Source organism: Podarcis liolepis (assembly GCF_965112155.1).
Source record: "Podarcis liolepis genome assembly, chromosome: 5".
Lineage (NCBI taxonomy): Eukaryota > Metazoa > Chordata > Lepidosauria > Squamata > Lacertidae > Podarcis > Podarcis liolepis.
In genome coordinates, this window is record NC_139556.1 from 98471481 (window position 1) to 98485977 (window position 14497).

At 46.8% G+C, this 14497-nt stretch overlaps 1 protein-coding gene and 1 long non-coding RNA gene across 5 annotated transcripts in view; one reads left to right on the forward strand and one right to left on the reverse strand.

Annotated features, from left to right (window-relative positions):
• Positions 1–14163, forward strand: part of CAPN10 (calpain 10) — a 29194-nt gene extending 15031 nt beyond the window's left edge. For all 4 annotated transcript variants that reach the window (XM_083504166.1, XM_083504169.1, XM_083504167.1 and 1 more), the window contains exons 8-14: positions 1197–1363; positions 1972–2255; positions 2966–3168; positions 4714–4969; positions 6169–6374; positions 7969–8014; positions 12342–14163. In XM_083504166.1, coding sequence (XP_083360292.1) covers positions 1197–1363; positions 1972–2255; positions 2966–3168; positions 4714–4969; positions 6169–6374; positions 7969–8014; positions 12342–12371 — 1192 coding nt within the window. In that variant the 3' untranslated portion in view covers positions 12372–14163. The remainder of the gene's footprint in view (positions 1–1196; positions 1364–1971; positions 2256–2965; positions 3169–4713; positions 4970–6168; positions 6375–7968; positions 8015–12341) is intronic.
• LOC310707474 overlaps positions 1–14497 on the reverse strand; it is a 68535-nt gene that overhangs the window by 8467 nt on the left and 45571 nt on the right. The window lies entirely within an intron of this gene.

Here is a 14497-nt window from a genome sequence, read left to right on the forward strand (position 1 = left end):
CTCATCCTAGTTCCGCCCCCATCCCTTCTGAGCCCTACAAAGGCAACATGGAGGCTAAGGAGGAGGAAGCTGACAACCAGGGCCACCTTCTGGACTGCTTGGAAGTAAGGAGGCAGGCAGGTGGGGGCTGGCTGAGGTTGGTGGGGCAGTGCGCCCCAATGGGAAGAGGGTTATATTTTTGCTAACATGCTCGCCACGGAGAAGACAGGAAATGTAGACCTACCTTTGCTGCTTGTTACTGGCCTGTGTGCCAACAACCATTCTCGTCTTTCTGCGCCAATGAAGCATGGCAACTTTTGGCTCTTTCTGTCAGGCCAAACCAGACGTAGAGTGGGAGATGCCCAGATAGGCTGCCTCTCAGGAAGGTGTCCAGGTGGGGAAGAGGACAGAGCCCCTTCCTCCACCTTAAGGACTTGTGGACAAGACGAACTTTTCAGATGGCATACCTTGTCTTCTATACACCTCTTAAAACCACAGGAGCTGTGGTTCTCCATTTCACCCAGGAGCCCAACTTGCCAGCCCAGTTGGCATTCAGCATCCTCGGACAGATGCCTGGGGACCATTTTCTGGCTGGAGCCAACACTGTGCTTGCCCTGGCCTCTCTCTTGTAGGAGCCATTTTAATTGCCCTTCCCCAATGCCCTGGATGTAGCATTGGTCCTGGGGCATTGTGGGAAATTAAAATGGCAGCTTCCATGCTAATTTCCCACTGTGCCTCAGAGTGACATTGCAGGGCTAGTTGAGGGGAAATTTCTATTTTGCTGTAGGGACTTAATCTTTTGTATTTCGTTAAAGTACCATGTCCAGTGTTTCCCAAGTTTGGGTCTCCAGCTGTTTTGGGACTACAAATCCCATCATCCCTGACCACTGTTCTTGCTAGCTGGGGATGATGGGAGTTGTAGTCCCAAAACAGCTGGAGGACCCAAGTTTGGGAAACACTGAACGACATTGTGAATAAAGATAATAGTAATAATAAAAAATGTATCTATTATTATATTTATTCCCCATATCTCTCCCCCTCTCCATTTTATCTTCACAACAACCCTGTCAGGTAGATAAGGCTGAGATTGAGTGACTGGCCCAAAGTCACCCAGTGAGCTGAGCAGGGATTTGAACCCTGGTCTCTCAGGTCCTTGTCCGGCACTCTAGCCCCCGCACTGACATTCATTTTTGTCCTTGTTGCCTCTTGTTCTTCAGTGGTCCAGGGTGGAGCCAGCTGGACCCTGTGGTTGCTGCAGAGCTGTTGTCCCAGATCCAGGAAGGAGAATTTTGGGTCGAAGAGGAGGAGTTCTTTGCGGAATTTGATGAGATCATAACTGGGTACCCGATTACTGAAGAAGGACAGCTTCAGAGCCTTTACACCGGTAGGACGCAAGGAAAGCGATGCAGTCTCCCCTTGACCTCAAATGCTGCTCTGGCTCAGTGATGCGATGTGTGCATACCGTATTTTTCGCTCTATAAGACGCACTTTCCCCCTCCTAAAAAGTAAGGGGAAATATGTGTGCGTCTTATGGAGCAAATGCAGGCTGCGCAGCTATCGCTGAAGCCAGGAGAGCAAGAGGGATTGGTGGCTTCAGGGATAGCCGCGTGAAGCCTCGTGAGTGCAGCGGGAGCGCTCCTCCCACTGTGCTCACGAGGCTTTGCGTTGCTTTCACTGAAGCCAGGAGAGCAAGAGGGATCGGTGCGCACCAATCCCTCTTGCTCTCCTGGCTTCACTTCGCTGGAGAGGCACTGTGCAGCTTTCGCTGGAGAGGCGCTGTGCAGAGGGAAAGCTGCGCAGCGCCCCTTCAGCGAAGCGGGAGGAGAAATGGAAGGGGCTCCGTTTCTCCTGCCGCTTCTCTGAAGGGGTGCTAAACAGAGAGGGAGAGAATATTTTTTTTCTTGTTCTCCTCTAAAACTAGGTGCATCTTATGGTCGGGTGCGTCTTATAGAGCGAAAAATACGGTATTTTCCCCCCCATCTCTCCCCACAGACAGAGTGCTGAGCCACACGCAGAAGCTGTACGGGTCCTGGGTGAGGGGCCAGTCCGCAGGCGGTTGCCGCAACAACAGCACCTTCCCCATGAACCCCAAGTTCTGGCTGAGGGTCTTTGAGCAGAGCGAGGTGTGCATTGCCCTCCTGCAGAAACACCGCAAGCACAGCACCGACTGGGCGGGCAGGATCCGCAACTGGCCCCGCTTAGTGGAAGCGGACCCCGCTTTAAACGATGGCATCCGAGGCAAAAATTACCACGCGGTGGGACTCCACATATGGAAGGTAACAAGCAGCTGGGGGGGGGGGGGATCTGGGCCACCTCCTTATACAGAATGTTTCTTTTTTTAAAATACAATCATTGAGTTTTTCAGTTTAAAGTTTTACAGTCAATTATCCAACAACCAACAGAAAGACAAGATTCTCCTGAAATTCCCTCTTCCCCTTTGTGGGTCCTTTTGTTAACCATTTCCTCCTGCATCTTTTATAATAATCCAAAGCTTTTACATCTCCATTATATCCAAAATTCAACATTAAACTACAAGTGTTATTCCAATCCTACTAATGATTTTAGCTGTTTACAGTGGTTTTTAAGATAAATTATAAATTTTCCCCATTCCCTGTTAAAATTTTGGTCTTCCTGATTTCTGATTCCAAAAAAATGTTCAGAAACTGGAACGCTCACATTCAGCAACTAAGCCATTCGAGATCCAAGGTACGACTCTAGTTTTATCTTGTGAACTGCCCTGAAATGTATGGGTGGTAGGCGGTATACAAATTTAATAAATAATAATACTGCTGAGCACAAAACCTGTTCTAAGGTCAGATTATGGGGGCTTTCTTTGTATACATTGCAGTAGGTTCCTGGGGCAAAGCACAAACAGCTCTTTCCAGGGGACACGAATGCTTTTGTGTTCCTGCTTCGTGTTTGCCTTGACCACTTGTAAGACTTTGTAAGGCCTCTGCAGCACTGCCACTGCTTTTCCACCCTCCAGGTCGAAAAGAAGCAGTTCAGCCTCCCAAAGACGCTCTCTGCTCCTCCAGTTTCCAGCACCGTTTGCCACTCCTACAACCGAGAGGTGCACCTACATTGTGACCTCCCGCCTGGCTATTACCTGGTCATCCCCAGCACCTTCCTGAACGATGCTGAGGGCAATTTCCTGCTTCGGGTCTTCTCCAGCGGAAGAATCTCCCTCAGGTGCATCCGAAAGAAAGGAAATGCAGCGTGGGGAGGGAGGGTGGTACACGAGTCCATCTAGCTCAGTTTTGCCAACTCTGGCTGGCAGCATCTCGCCACAGTTTCAGACACAAGTTCTGTCCTGGAGGTGCCGAGGGTTGGGAGGCAAGTGCTGTGCCACCGAGCTTGGCCGTTGGTGTGAAACTGCGTCTTGAGATTTCCCACCCTGTGATTTACATAATGGTGGGCACTGTTACTGCAAGTGCTTTATCATAGAATTGTAGAGTTGGAAGGGACCCCAGGGGACATCTAGTCCAACACCCAGCAATGCAGGTATCTCAACTAGTTCGTACGTGACAGGCGGCCATCCAACCTCTGCTTAAAATCCTCCGGGGATGGAGAGTCCATGACCTTCTGAGGGAGACTGTTCCACTGTCAAGCAGCTCTTGCTGTCAGAAAGTCCTTCCTGATGTTTAGTCAGAATCTTCTTTCCTGTAACTTGAAACCATTTGTTTGAGTCCTACCCTTCAGGATGGGAGAAAACAAGCTTGCCCCATCTTCTGTGTGACAGATACTTGAAGAGGGCGATCATATCTCCTCTCAGCCTCCTCTTTCCCAGGTTAAACATGCCCAGCTCCCCCAACAAGAGGACCAACTTCCTGCCATAGGAGTTGTTTGACAGTGGAACTGACTCCCTCAGCAGTTTGTGGGGTTCATGGTTCACTGGAGGTTTTCAAAGTAGAGGTTAGATGGCCATCCATCAGGGATTTTTCAGCTGTGATTCCTTCATTGCAGGAGGTTGAACTAAAAGCTCTTGGGGTCCCTTCTGACTCTACAGTTCTATGAGAAGCCACTAAGAGGTTCCAAGAGAAGCAGGAGGTGGTCCCTGCCCCACTGCAGGTCATCAAGCAGTGCGGCTCCCCCTCCAAAATCAGGTCTTAAGCCAGGTTGGAGTGGGCAGGAGCAGGATATAACTTATTTTAGAGAAGCATAACGTGTCCAGATGAATCTCAATTTAAGGGATCACATATGGGTTTGGTGACCCAGGTTCTTCTTTTGGCGATCCCTTGTAGCTGAGTAGGATTGTCTTCCATTAACACAGTTTTTAACAGTGAGTCCGTGAGTGACTGTGGAGGCCAATTCTGGATCCACACGTCCTTCCACAGTGGGGACATAGGTTTCCGGGCAGGAGTTGATCATGGGGACGGTTTGCCAAGCGTGCCTTCCTCTTAGCATGTTTCTCCCTTTCTTCCTGAGTTTGCGTGTCTTCAAAGCCCACGACACCTTTGGTAAAGGCTGTTCTCCAACTGATGCGCTCACAGGCCAGTGTTTCCCAGTTGTCGGTGTCTATATTTCATTTTTTTAGATTTGCCTTGAGAGAGTCTTTAAACCTCTTTTGTTGTCCACCAGCATTACGCTTTCCATTTTCTGACCAATGGGGGTTGACCTTTTAACGCAGAACCACCATGATGGGTTCTGTGGTCTAGAAGTGCCCTTTGTTAACCCTACTTCTCTCCCTTCTCTCCCCCATCTCTTCTCTTTGTCCTCCTCGCCTTGCCTTTGTAGTGAGATAAAACTCCCGTCGCCCGACAACGCCATCCGCGAAGAACTCCCAGGGGGCGAGTGGGACACAGCCCGGCTGGAGGGCTGCTGGAGGAAAGGGCAGAACGCCGGCGGCAGCCGCAACTTCCCATCCTTCCACACCAACCCCTGCTTCCCTTTCTCCGTCCCTGCAGGCGTGGGGCAGAGCAGCATCAAGATTGCCCTCCGCCAGCACTGCCCAGATAACAAGTGCCGCCCAATAGGGTTTCACATCTTCCAGGTAGGAAACCTCAAGGACCTACTCTCCCCATATGAACTGACCGGGCCCTGCATTCATCTTCTGAGGCCCTTCTTCGTGTGCCTCCTTCACCTGAGGTCCAGATGGTGGCAACACAAGAACAGGCCTTTTCTGCCGTGGCTAACCGTGATTAAGAACCCACACCATGGTTGGAGCTTCCATAAGTACAACCGATAAACCATGGTTTGGAACTGCTTCTTTCTCTGCTTCTGTGTCTCTGTCTTTGTCTTTGTCTCTCTCTCCTATCTTCTTGGGACTGTCCCTCATCAGTTCAGTTCCTTCCTGAGGCAGACCAGCAGCCTCAAATGTGGTTTATCAGCCATCTTTGAATTTGGGCATAAAAGCAAACTGGTTAGTGCAAGCTGTGACTTGCAAACCCCAGTTTCAGATGCTGGTTTGTGTTTTTTTTTTTTTTTAAAAAATAATATTTATTACTTTTCCTACAATTTAAACATTACAAAAAAAGAAAAGAAAAATAAACAATACAATACAAAACAAAACAAAAACAATACATAACACTAAGCTAACAAAAACAATTAAACTAGCAAAACAAAACAAAAACAATTTAAAACACATCAAATAGTTTCAATATCTTATCTTTCATTCACTTATTTCCACGACCTCCTCACACCTCCCTTTTTGTATTCCACTTCTATTAGTTGTTTCAGCAATTCCTTTCCATCTTCCTCTGTTTTCTATCCTATAATTATCTTAACACATTTTAACCTTATTTTTCCCTTTAATTCTCTATTAATCTATTTATACTTAATTCCTTATAACATTTCTACTAAAGCCATATAACTTCATTCCAACATTTTTCTAACATTCATTAATTTTACAATATTTCTGTAAATAGTCTTTAAACTTTTTCCAATCTTCTTCCACCGACTCTTCCCCCTGGTCTCGGATTCTGCCAGTCATTTCCGCCAATTCCATGTAGTCCATCAACTTCATCTGCCATTCTTCCTGGGTGGGTAAATCTTGTGTCTTCCAATACTTCGCGATGAGTATTCTTGCTGCTGTAGTTGCATACACAGATGCTGGTTTCTTGGCCTTAAACAAACCATGATTTGTGGGCAAACTTTGGGTTTGTGTTACAATTGAGCCCAGCTGTTGACTTAAGGGAGTCGATACCTGAAGGTCACAGGGAAGCCTTCTTAACAGCCTGCAATCCTTTTTAGGTCCCCAGCGACAACAACAACGTGAAAATGCCTTCGTCTTCCTTCCTGCACTTGGAGCCAGTGGTTAGTTGTGTGCCCCATTGCTACTCGCAGGAAGTCAGCCAGCTGTGCCGCCTCTCTTCAGGGAATTACGCCATTGTTCCTTCTACGTATTTGCCAGATACAGAAGGCAGCTTCACGGTGATCGTAGCTACCAAAATAGACAGGTAAAGCCATGTTTGCTTCTGTTAGATCAGTGTTCCCGAACCTGTTGCCTCCCGGATGTTTGGAACGATCAATTCCCATTAGCTCCAGCACGATGAGAGTTGGAGTGTCAAAATATCTGGAGACAACCAGGTTCAGAATACAGTGGTACCTTGGTTCTAGAACGGCTTAGTTGTCAAACAAATCAACTTCCGAACGCTGCAAACCCGGAAGTAAGTATTTCTGCGGCTTCCGATTGAGTGCAGGAAGCTCCTGCAGCCAATTGGAAGCCATGCCTTGGTTTTTGAACGGTTTCAGGAGTCGAACGGACTCCCAGAATGGATTAAGTTTGAGAACCAAGGTACCACTATACATGGATATCTTTGCAAAACAGGACTGGGCGCCTGCCTTGTCTTGTCCCCCCCCATTTTGGCTGGGGAGTCCTGTTCTTTGAGAGTCCTGTTCTAGGAACTGATCCACACTACAAATATAAAACAATTTTTCACTACCAGGTTTTTAAAAGTAATTTTAATAACATAACAAAATGCACAGAATATCACGTACACCAATGAACAATCCATAATACAGTGGTACCTCAGGTTAAGTACTTACTTCGGTCTGAAGGTCCGTACTTAACCTGAAACTGTTCTTAACCTGAAGCACCACACTTTAGCTAATGGGGCCTCCCGCCGCTGCTGCGCCGCCGGAGCATGATTTCTGTTCTCATCCTGAAGCAAAGTACTTAACCTGAAGCACTATTTCTGGGTTAGCGGAGTCTGTAACCTGAAGCATATGTAACCTGAAGCGTATGTAACCCGAGGTACCACTGTAATAAATAATAAAAACATAATACCTTATTTTTCTGTGTATAAGATGCCTCCATGTATAAGGTGCCTCTATTTTGGGGGACTCCAAATTAAGAAAACACCCCTCAGCACTACCCTTGTATAAGATGAGCCCCAATTTCAAACCTAATTTTTTGGTAAAAAAAACCCCTAGTCTTATACATGGAAAAATACGGTATATTTGACTTCCTTTAAGTAATGTCTTCTTTTGAAATGCGTTCTCTCATTCTTATTTATATTTATATTTAACTTTGCCACATTTTGTAGTTGACCTCCTTTGTAATGTTTTATTTTGAAATCTGTGTGCTCTGGCTTCCATCATGGTGTTCTGTTCTGCCAGAAGTCCTGCTGGCCACATGACCTGGAAAGCTGTCTGTGGACAAACGCCGGCTCCCTCGGCCTGAAAGCGAGATGAGCGCCACACCCCATAGTTGCCTTTGACTGGACTTAACCGTCCAGAGCTCCTTCACCTTTACCGTACCTATTTTGAATTCTTTAAGATAATATTTTATTGATGCCAATGGTGCCAGTGTAAGCAATGTAAAAAACAGATAACTATTTCCCATTCTCAACAGAAATGGCCTTTTGTAGCTCATGTGTTCATTAGCCCCTCTAATGGCAAAGTCGGGTGGTGAGTGTTGGCAAGGTGTGAAGCAAAAGAAGCAGCAGCAGCAAAAAATGGCTCCTTCAGGATATCTCTGAAGCTGTTGGTGAATGGTGTAGGACTGACCCTACATTGTATTTTGCAATAGTAATATCTTCTTTTTCACAGGAAGAGCATTCGGAGCAAGGAGACCTTGGGGCAAAGGCTGCAAGAGGCAAGTGACACTTTTTAAAATCAGTTCATGTTAAATTAATTGTGTTTTTAATTGCATTTTTAAAGCGCTGAAATTCTCAACTTGGCACAGGAGGCAGTCGCTTAGAGCAGCATCAGGCCATCCTGGTGCCTTCCAGCTGTTTTTGACTACAACTCCCATCAGCCCCAGATAGGGGGGCTTCAGGTTGGCTGAGGCTGACTTAGGGCACGCCCCGATTCCAAGAGCGGACAGTGACTTGTAGGCTTGCCTGGGCTCTCCTCCTCGAGGCTCCTCCCATCAGTTTCAGTCTCTGCCCCTCTCCTCTCTTCCTGCCTCGTGCGGAGGGAAGGGCCATAGCTCAGCGTGGAGCATCTGCTGTGCATGTGCAGAGCGCCCCAGCTTCCAACCCCAGTGGCATTGCCGGGTAGGCCTGGGCTGGAGAGCAGAGCTGCTGCCAGTCAGTGTAGACAATACTGACGTATCCACGGACCAAGGGTCTGACTCAGTAATCCTCAGTGGTGCTGGAAGATTCCTATCCAGATTCTTGGAAAGAGAGCTGTTACCCATCAGAATGGAGTTCAGCCTTCCCCAGTCTGGTGCCATCCAGACATGTATTTATTTCATAAAATTTATACACTGATTGATTTCTGTACAAAAAACAAAACATCAAAGTGGTTTACGAGTGGGTTTTTTTTATTTTGATTGTGTATTTTTTGATTTTGATTGTGTATTTTGTGTATTTTGAGACCTTTTGGTATAGGGAGGTATATAAATTCAATTACTACTACTACTAATAATAATAATAATAATAATAATAATAATAATAATAATAATAAAATGGTACCTCTGGTTGCGAACGGGATCCGTTCCGGAGGCCCATTCGCAACATGAAAGGAACGCAACCCACATCTGCGCACGTGCGGGTTGTGATTCGCCGCTTCTGCGCATGCGCGTGATGTCATTTTGCGCATCTGCGCAAGCGGCGAAACCCGGAAGTAACCCTTTCCAGTACTTCTGGGTTGCCATGGGATGCAACATGAAAACACGTAACCTGAAGCAAACGTAACAAGAGGTATGACTGTAATAATAATAACAATAATCCCTTTCTCTTTTAATGCACTGCACTGGCTGCCAATTAGTTTCTGGACCCAGTTCAAAGTGCTGGTTTTGACCTGCAAAGCCTTAAATGGCTCAGGACTGCAATACTTCAAGGACCACTTCTCCCCATATAAACCGCCCCGGACCCTGAGATCACCCTCTGGGGTCTTCCTTCGTGTGCCCCCCTGAATAACCCAGAGGGACCTTCTGCCTCAGCTGACTCTGGGCACCCTGTTACTGCAGATGTGGCTCCCAGGGGTGCCCTTCTCCCCTGCCCTTGCACTTCCTGGGCACGTCCAGGCTGTCGTTCTTTTTGGGTGGGATTCCAGCACACACAGGGAAATTCAGATTGGGCAATTGTAGCTGACTGTGCCGTCCCCGAGTTTCCCCAAGAGAAACATTGTGCAATAAGGAAAGTGAGGGGGAAATGCAGAGGAGAGTGCAGGGCAACTTGCTTGCTTTGAGGCAACACCATCTAACCTTCCCACAAACAGTAGCCAATGTCATTCAAAAGCCAGTGTTGCCTAGTCTCCCTACAAACAAATCGGGGTGAATACTGAACAGACAGACTGTCTGGAAGAGACCTTGGAGGCGGGCTCTTCTGGACCTTTCAAGTGCTCTGAGAAATGACCACTGGAGTGGCTCAGAAGACAACGTGAACGAGAGGAAAGGAGAAATGCCGCGGCAGGTGATGCCTTCTGCCTGACTCGGTCCAGTATACCTGAAGGAGCATCTCCACCCCCATCGTTCTGCCTGGACACTGAGGTCCAGTTCCGAGGGCTTTCTGGCGGTTCTCTCCCTGCGAGAAGCCAAGTTATAGGGAACCAGGCAGAGGGCCTTCTCAGTAGTGGCACCCGCCCTGTGGAACGCCCCCACACCAGAGAAAAACAACTGCCAGACTTTTAGAAGACATCTGAAGGCAGCCCTGTTTAGGGAAGCTCTTAATGTTTAATAGACTATTGTATTTTAATATTCTGTTGGAAGCCGCCCAGAGTGGCTGGGGAAACCCAGCCAGATGGGCGGCGATTGTTGTTGTGCGGCGGTTGTTGTTGTTGTTGTTGTTGTTATTATTATTATTATTATTATTATTATTTATTATTATTATTATTATGAACAAGCCTGCCCCGGGGTTGGATCAGGCCAAACTGCCACCTCTTTTCATCTTATCATAGGATTGCATATTTGGAAGGATCGCCTAGTCCCATACTGGGATCGAACCTGTGACCTTGGCGTTACCAGCACCATGCTCTAACCAACTGAGCTATCCTTTCTATTTCCCAAGGAAGTTATAAGGAGCCCGAAAGAGCCCTTTGGGTTGGGGTTGCTAATTTGACCGAAAATCCCAGAGCAAATCTAATAGCAAAACACTCCAGGCACCCCCATAATTGTTCTGCCCCCCATCTTCCCACTATATAAAAAAGGGGAATGCAATCTCCAAATGGGATCCTGCTGCATGTCTTCTTGAGAGTCCCGAATTTACAAGCTGCCCTGGTACTAATTTGCTGGTCTGTGAGCTGCTTTGGTCATGTTAAGCTGATTTTGTAAAACGAAGAGATGGGGAACCCGTGGCCCTCCAGATGTTGAGGGACTCCAGCTCCCATCAGCCCTTGCAAACAGCAGAGCCAAGAGGCCGGGGACGGTAGGAGTTTTAATTCAGCAACATCTGGAGAACCACAAATCCCTCATCCCTGCTTTAAAAGCATTAACATCCCTTCCTCTTACAGCTTTTGTTGCCTATGTGCATAGATTTCTTAGAACAATAAAAAGGCTTTTAAAATCACTCCTGAAAATAGCCATTTAAATAAGTTGCCAGCAGTTGTGATTTATGAGTTGGATGAGCAAGGCAGAGAGTAGCCAGGTATAACATCCGAAGGGGGTGGGTGGCGAAGAGGCTTTTTAAAGCCTTGCTGGTCTTACAGCAACTCTGTGAGGTAGGTCAGTGTTATTATACTCAGAGCCAGACAGCCAAATCTCCACTCCTCTGTGCACAGTTCTTACTTGGCTTGTTTTTAAATCACCATGGAGAAGCCTTAGCAGAGCCAAGAAATACAGACCTAGAATATCCCTTTTTAAAGTTTATTTCTACAGAGCAACCTTCGTAATTTCCCAAACACGCTCGTGCAGGCCAGAATGCTTGTGGGGGTCAGCTGAGTGCAAGTTAGACACAACACATATTCAAAAGTGGTTCCTTAATGCCACACACTGTTTCTCCAGAGTCGTACATGCTACGGTTGTCTCCCGCTTGGACTACTGCGATGTGACTCCATGTGGGGCTACCTTTGAAGGTGCCTCGGAAATCACAACTAACCCAGAAGGCAGTTGCCAGATTGGTGACTGGGAGTGGGCGCCAGGACCACATAACACCAGTCCTGAAAGACCTACATTGGCTTCCAGTACGTTTCTGAGCATAATTCAAATTGTAGGTGCTGACCCTTAAAGCCCCAAACGGCCTTGGCCCAGTATACCTGAAGGAGCGTCTCCACCTCCATTGTTCCGCCCAGATACTGAGGTCCAGCTCCAAGGGCCTTCTGGCGGTTCCCTTACTGAGAGAAGTGAGGTTACAGGAAAGCAGGCAGAGGGCCTTCTCGGTGGCGGCGCCCTCCCATCAGAGATAAATAACTACGCAAATTGTAGAAGACATTTGAAGGCAGCCCTGTGTTGAAAAGTGTTTTATTATGCTTTAATATGTGTTGGAAGCCACCCAGAGTGGCTGGAGCAACCCAGCCGGCTGGGCGGAATATAAATATTAAGCACTCCCCAACTCCTAACATTATAAATCTAGTATCAACAAACAATGTAAGTCTTCTCCAAGACATATAACACGACTTGGATGATCAAGTCAGCTAAGTGGGCACACATCTTACCCCTCCCAGAGAGGTTTGGGATGTTATTGAATGATGCAGCCCTGGTAGCTGTGAGCTCAGGTGTGCTGCTTCATAGACGAGCTAAAATCTGCTTTAAAAGGCCCTTAGCACCCGATTCAGATTCCCACCCTAGAAGCACATCTCTCTCTAACTAGCATCCGTGTACTGAAAGCCCTCTCTGGACATATCAGGAGGACTAGGCACTCTGCTTGCTTATAAGAGCGCAGCTTCTCTGAATTCCATGCCATTCGTGTCAAACATCTTGACTGTGTGGATTTCTCCTTCGGACTCTTTCTTGAAGGCTTGGGGGGTGGGGGTCCACAAAACAGCAGTTTTCTGTTTTTGTTTCCAACAGTGTGCATGTTTGTTTTTCTTTCATTCTGCAGGTCTCCTTCAAAGCTGTGATGAAAATGTAATTTGGAATTGGCACACCCAGCAAGGGAGGAAGTGGCGGGCGCCTTGGGAAGGGCAATGCTGTTTTTGCTTTAACCTGAAACGATCCAAACGGATGTTGGGCCCAACTGGGTTTTTCCCCCAGGCAGAGTCGCATCTGGTCCTCTTAGTCACCCTCTCTTTAAAATCAAATGGAAGGAAATCTCACCTCCAATTCCTCTTCTGTTTGTTTGTTTCAAATACCCCCGTATGAACTGTGTCGAGATCCATGGACTTTGCTTGGTGTACTTCGTTCAATGCCCTCTAAATATTGGCGGAAAGGCACCGCTGTGCATGTGCTGTGTTCAAATCTGTTCTGATTCTGTGGTGGTGAGACTTTTGCCCTGTGTGTGTGTATGTGTGTGTGTTCATAGTGGAAGTCGGTTTCTCGGAGACCAAACCGTTAACCAAGTAAGCTTTGGAAACAGAAGGGAAAGGAGGCCAGGAGGAAGCAGACAGGAAATGCTACCATCCTTTCAGGAAGGAAGTTTTTAAAAAGATGGTGATTGCAGCCAGCGATGCTTTCCACATATGCAAGACGCCACTCGCAGCTGGGTGCAGCGTCTTAGGTGCTTGACAATCCACCCCCCCCCCCACTGTATTGGCTGCCCCAAACGAGGTGTAAATGCAGGAGATGGCTTACATTATTTTATTTGAGGCACTTCTATCTTGCTCTCCATTAAAATGTGCAAGACAAAAAATAAAACCAGATTTATATAGTAATAATTAATAATATATGGAACCAGTATCGCCTCGAGACAATAACCGTGAACAGGTCCAGCGAGTGAGCAGCCTGCCTGTCTCCACCTGTGAACAATTAACCGAAGGGTGAAAAAAATACGTTTCTAAACCTATTTGTCTTCAGCCCACAAAGGCAGGTTGGCTGCTGGGCAGACTTGCTCAAAACTGCTTGGGAAAACCATCCCCTTAGCAAACCTCTCATCATATCCCTTAGTGGCTTAGTCCTTCACGGTCAAGGCTCCCCCCAAAAAATGAGTATCACGTGGAGGGCGATAAGAGGACAGGACTCAGGAGGTATAACAGCTCTGTCTAAACTGGATTCCTCTCCCAGCTCCATGGAATAGAGTTGCAAGGGACCCCGAGGGTCATCTAGCCCAACCCCGTGCTTCTGTTCCTGCCTCATTGGATTCCCATTCCTTTTTCTCAATTTCCCACTGTGCTCTTCCACCGCACTCCAATGTTCATTTTTTCAGGCTCTCCACCTCCTGATTTCGGTGATTCCCTCCACTCGATCAGCTCCACCTTGGCCAGGATCTGGTGAGGCACGAAGGAAAATCCTCCCAATAATCCTGGCTGGAATTTCCTGCCTTAGTTAGCCGCATAGGTGAGCCTTTTGGTGGGCCTGATCTTGCAGCAGCTGAGCTGCAGTTGCCCAGAACGTCTTATTTATTTATTTATTTAAGTTATTTAAACAGTTGTGTTTATCTGCTTGGGGAGATTCTAAGGAGCTTCTTTCAGGAGAATGTGAGCTGGAGAAGCGAGAATAATCCCCTTTGTAATAAGGCATTGGTTTGAAACTGTTTGCGGGGAGGATATTGCACGTGACGGATTTAAGAAGAGCTATAATTTTAAAATTATTAGTTGGGGAGAGTTATGCCTCTATAGTTCAAACTGATCTTTTTCCAGATTTCCTTGGAAAGCATTTCTTAAGTGAGATTTTAAAATATTGTATTTTTTTTTAATAAATGAGGTCGTCGGTGAAACGTCTTTTGAAAATAATATATTAAAATGTTAAATGGCATTCCGTTCACACGAGCTTTTTTGGTGAGTTGTGTTCTTTTATAATGTGGCGCTTTTTCATGGTGATGCTTTGCCGGTTGTGTGTGTGTGTTGAAAACGGTAAGGAAAATGGAAAATGGCCTCATTTTCCTCTGCTATAGACAACTCTTCCAGGCATCTCTGTTGCCCACTAGACTTTGCAACTGTCTACGTTTTCAATTTGTCTGCCCCATTTGGATACAGGAAATTGACAGGCCTGTACAGGTAACAGAATGAGGCATCTGAAAAAAATATTTCCTGCCTGGGATTGCAGAGCAGCTTTCCTAAAAGCAAAGGCAATGATTTTCTTTGTAGTGGCAATCACTCCCTA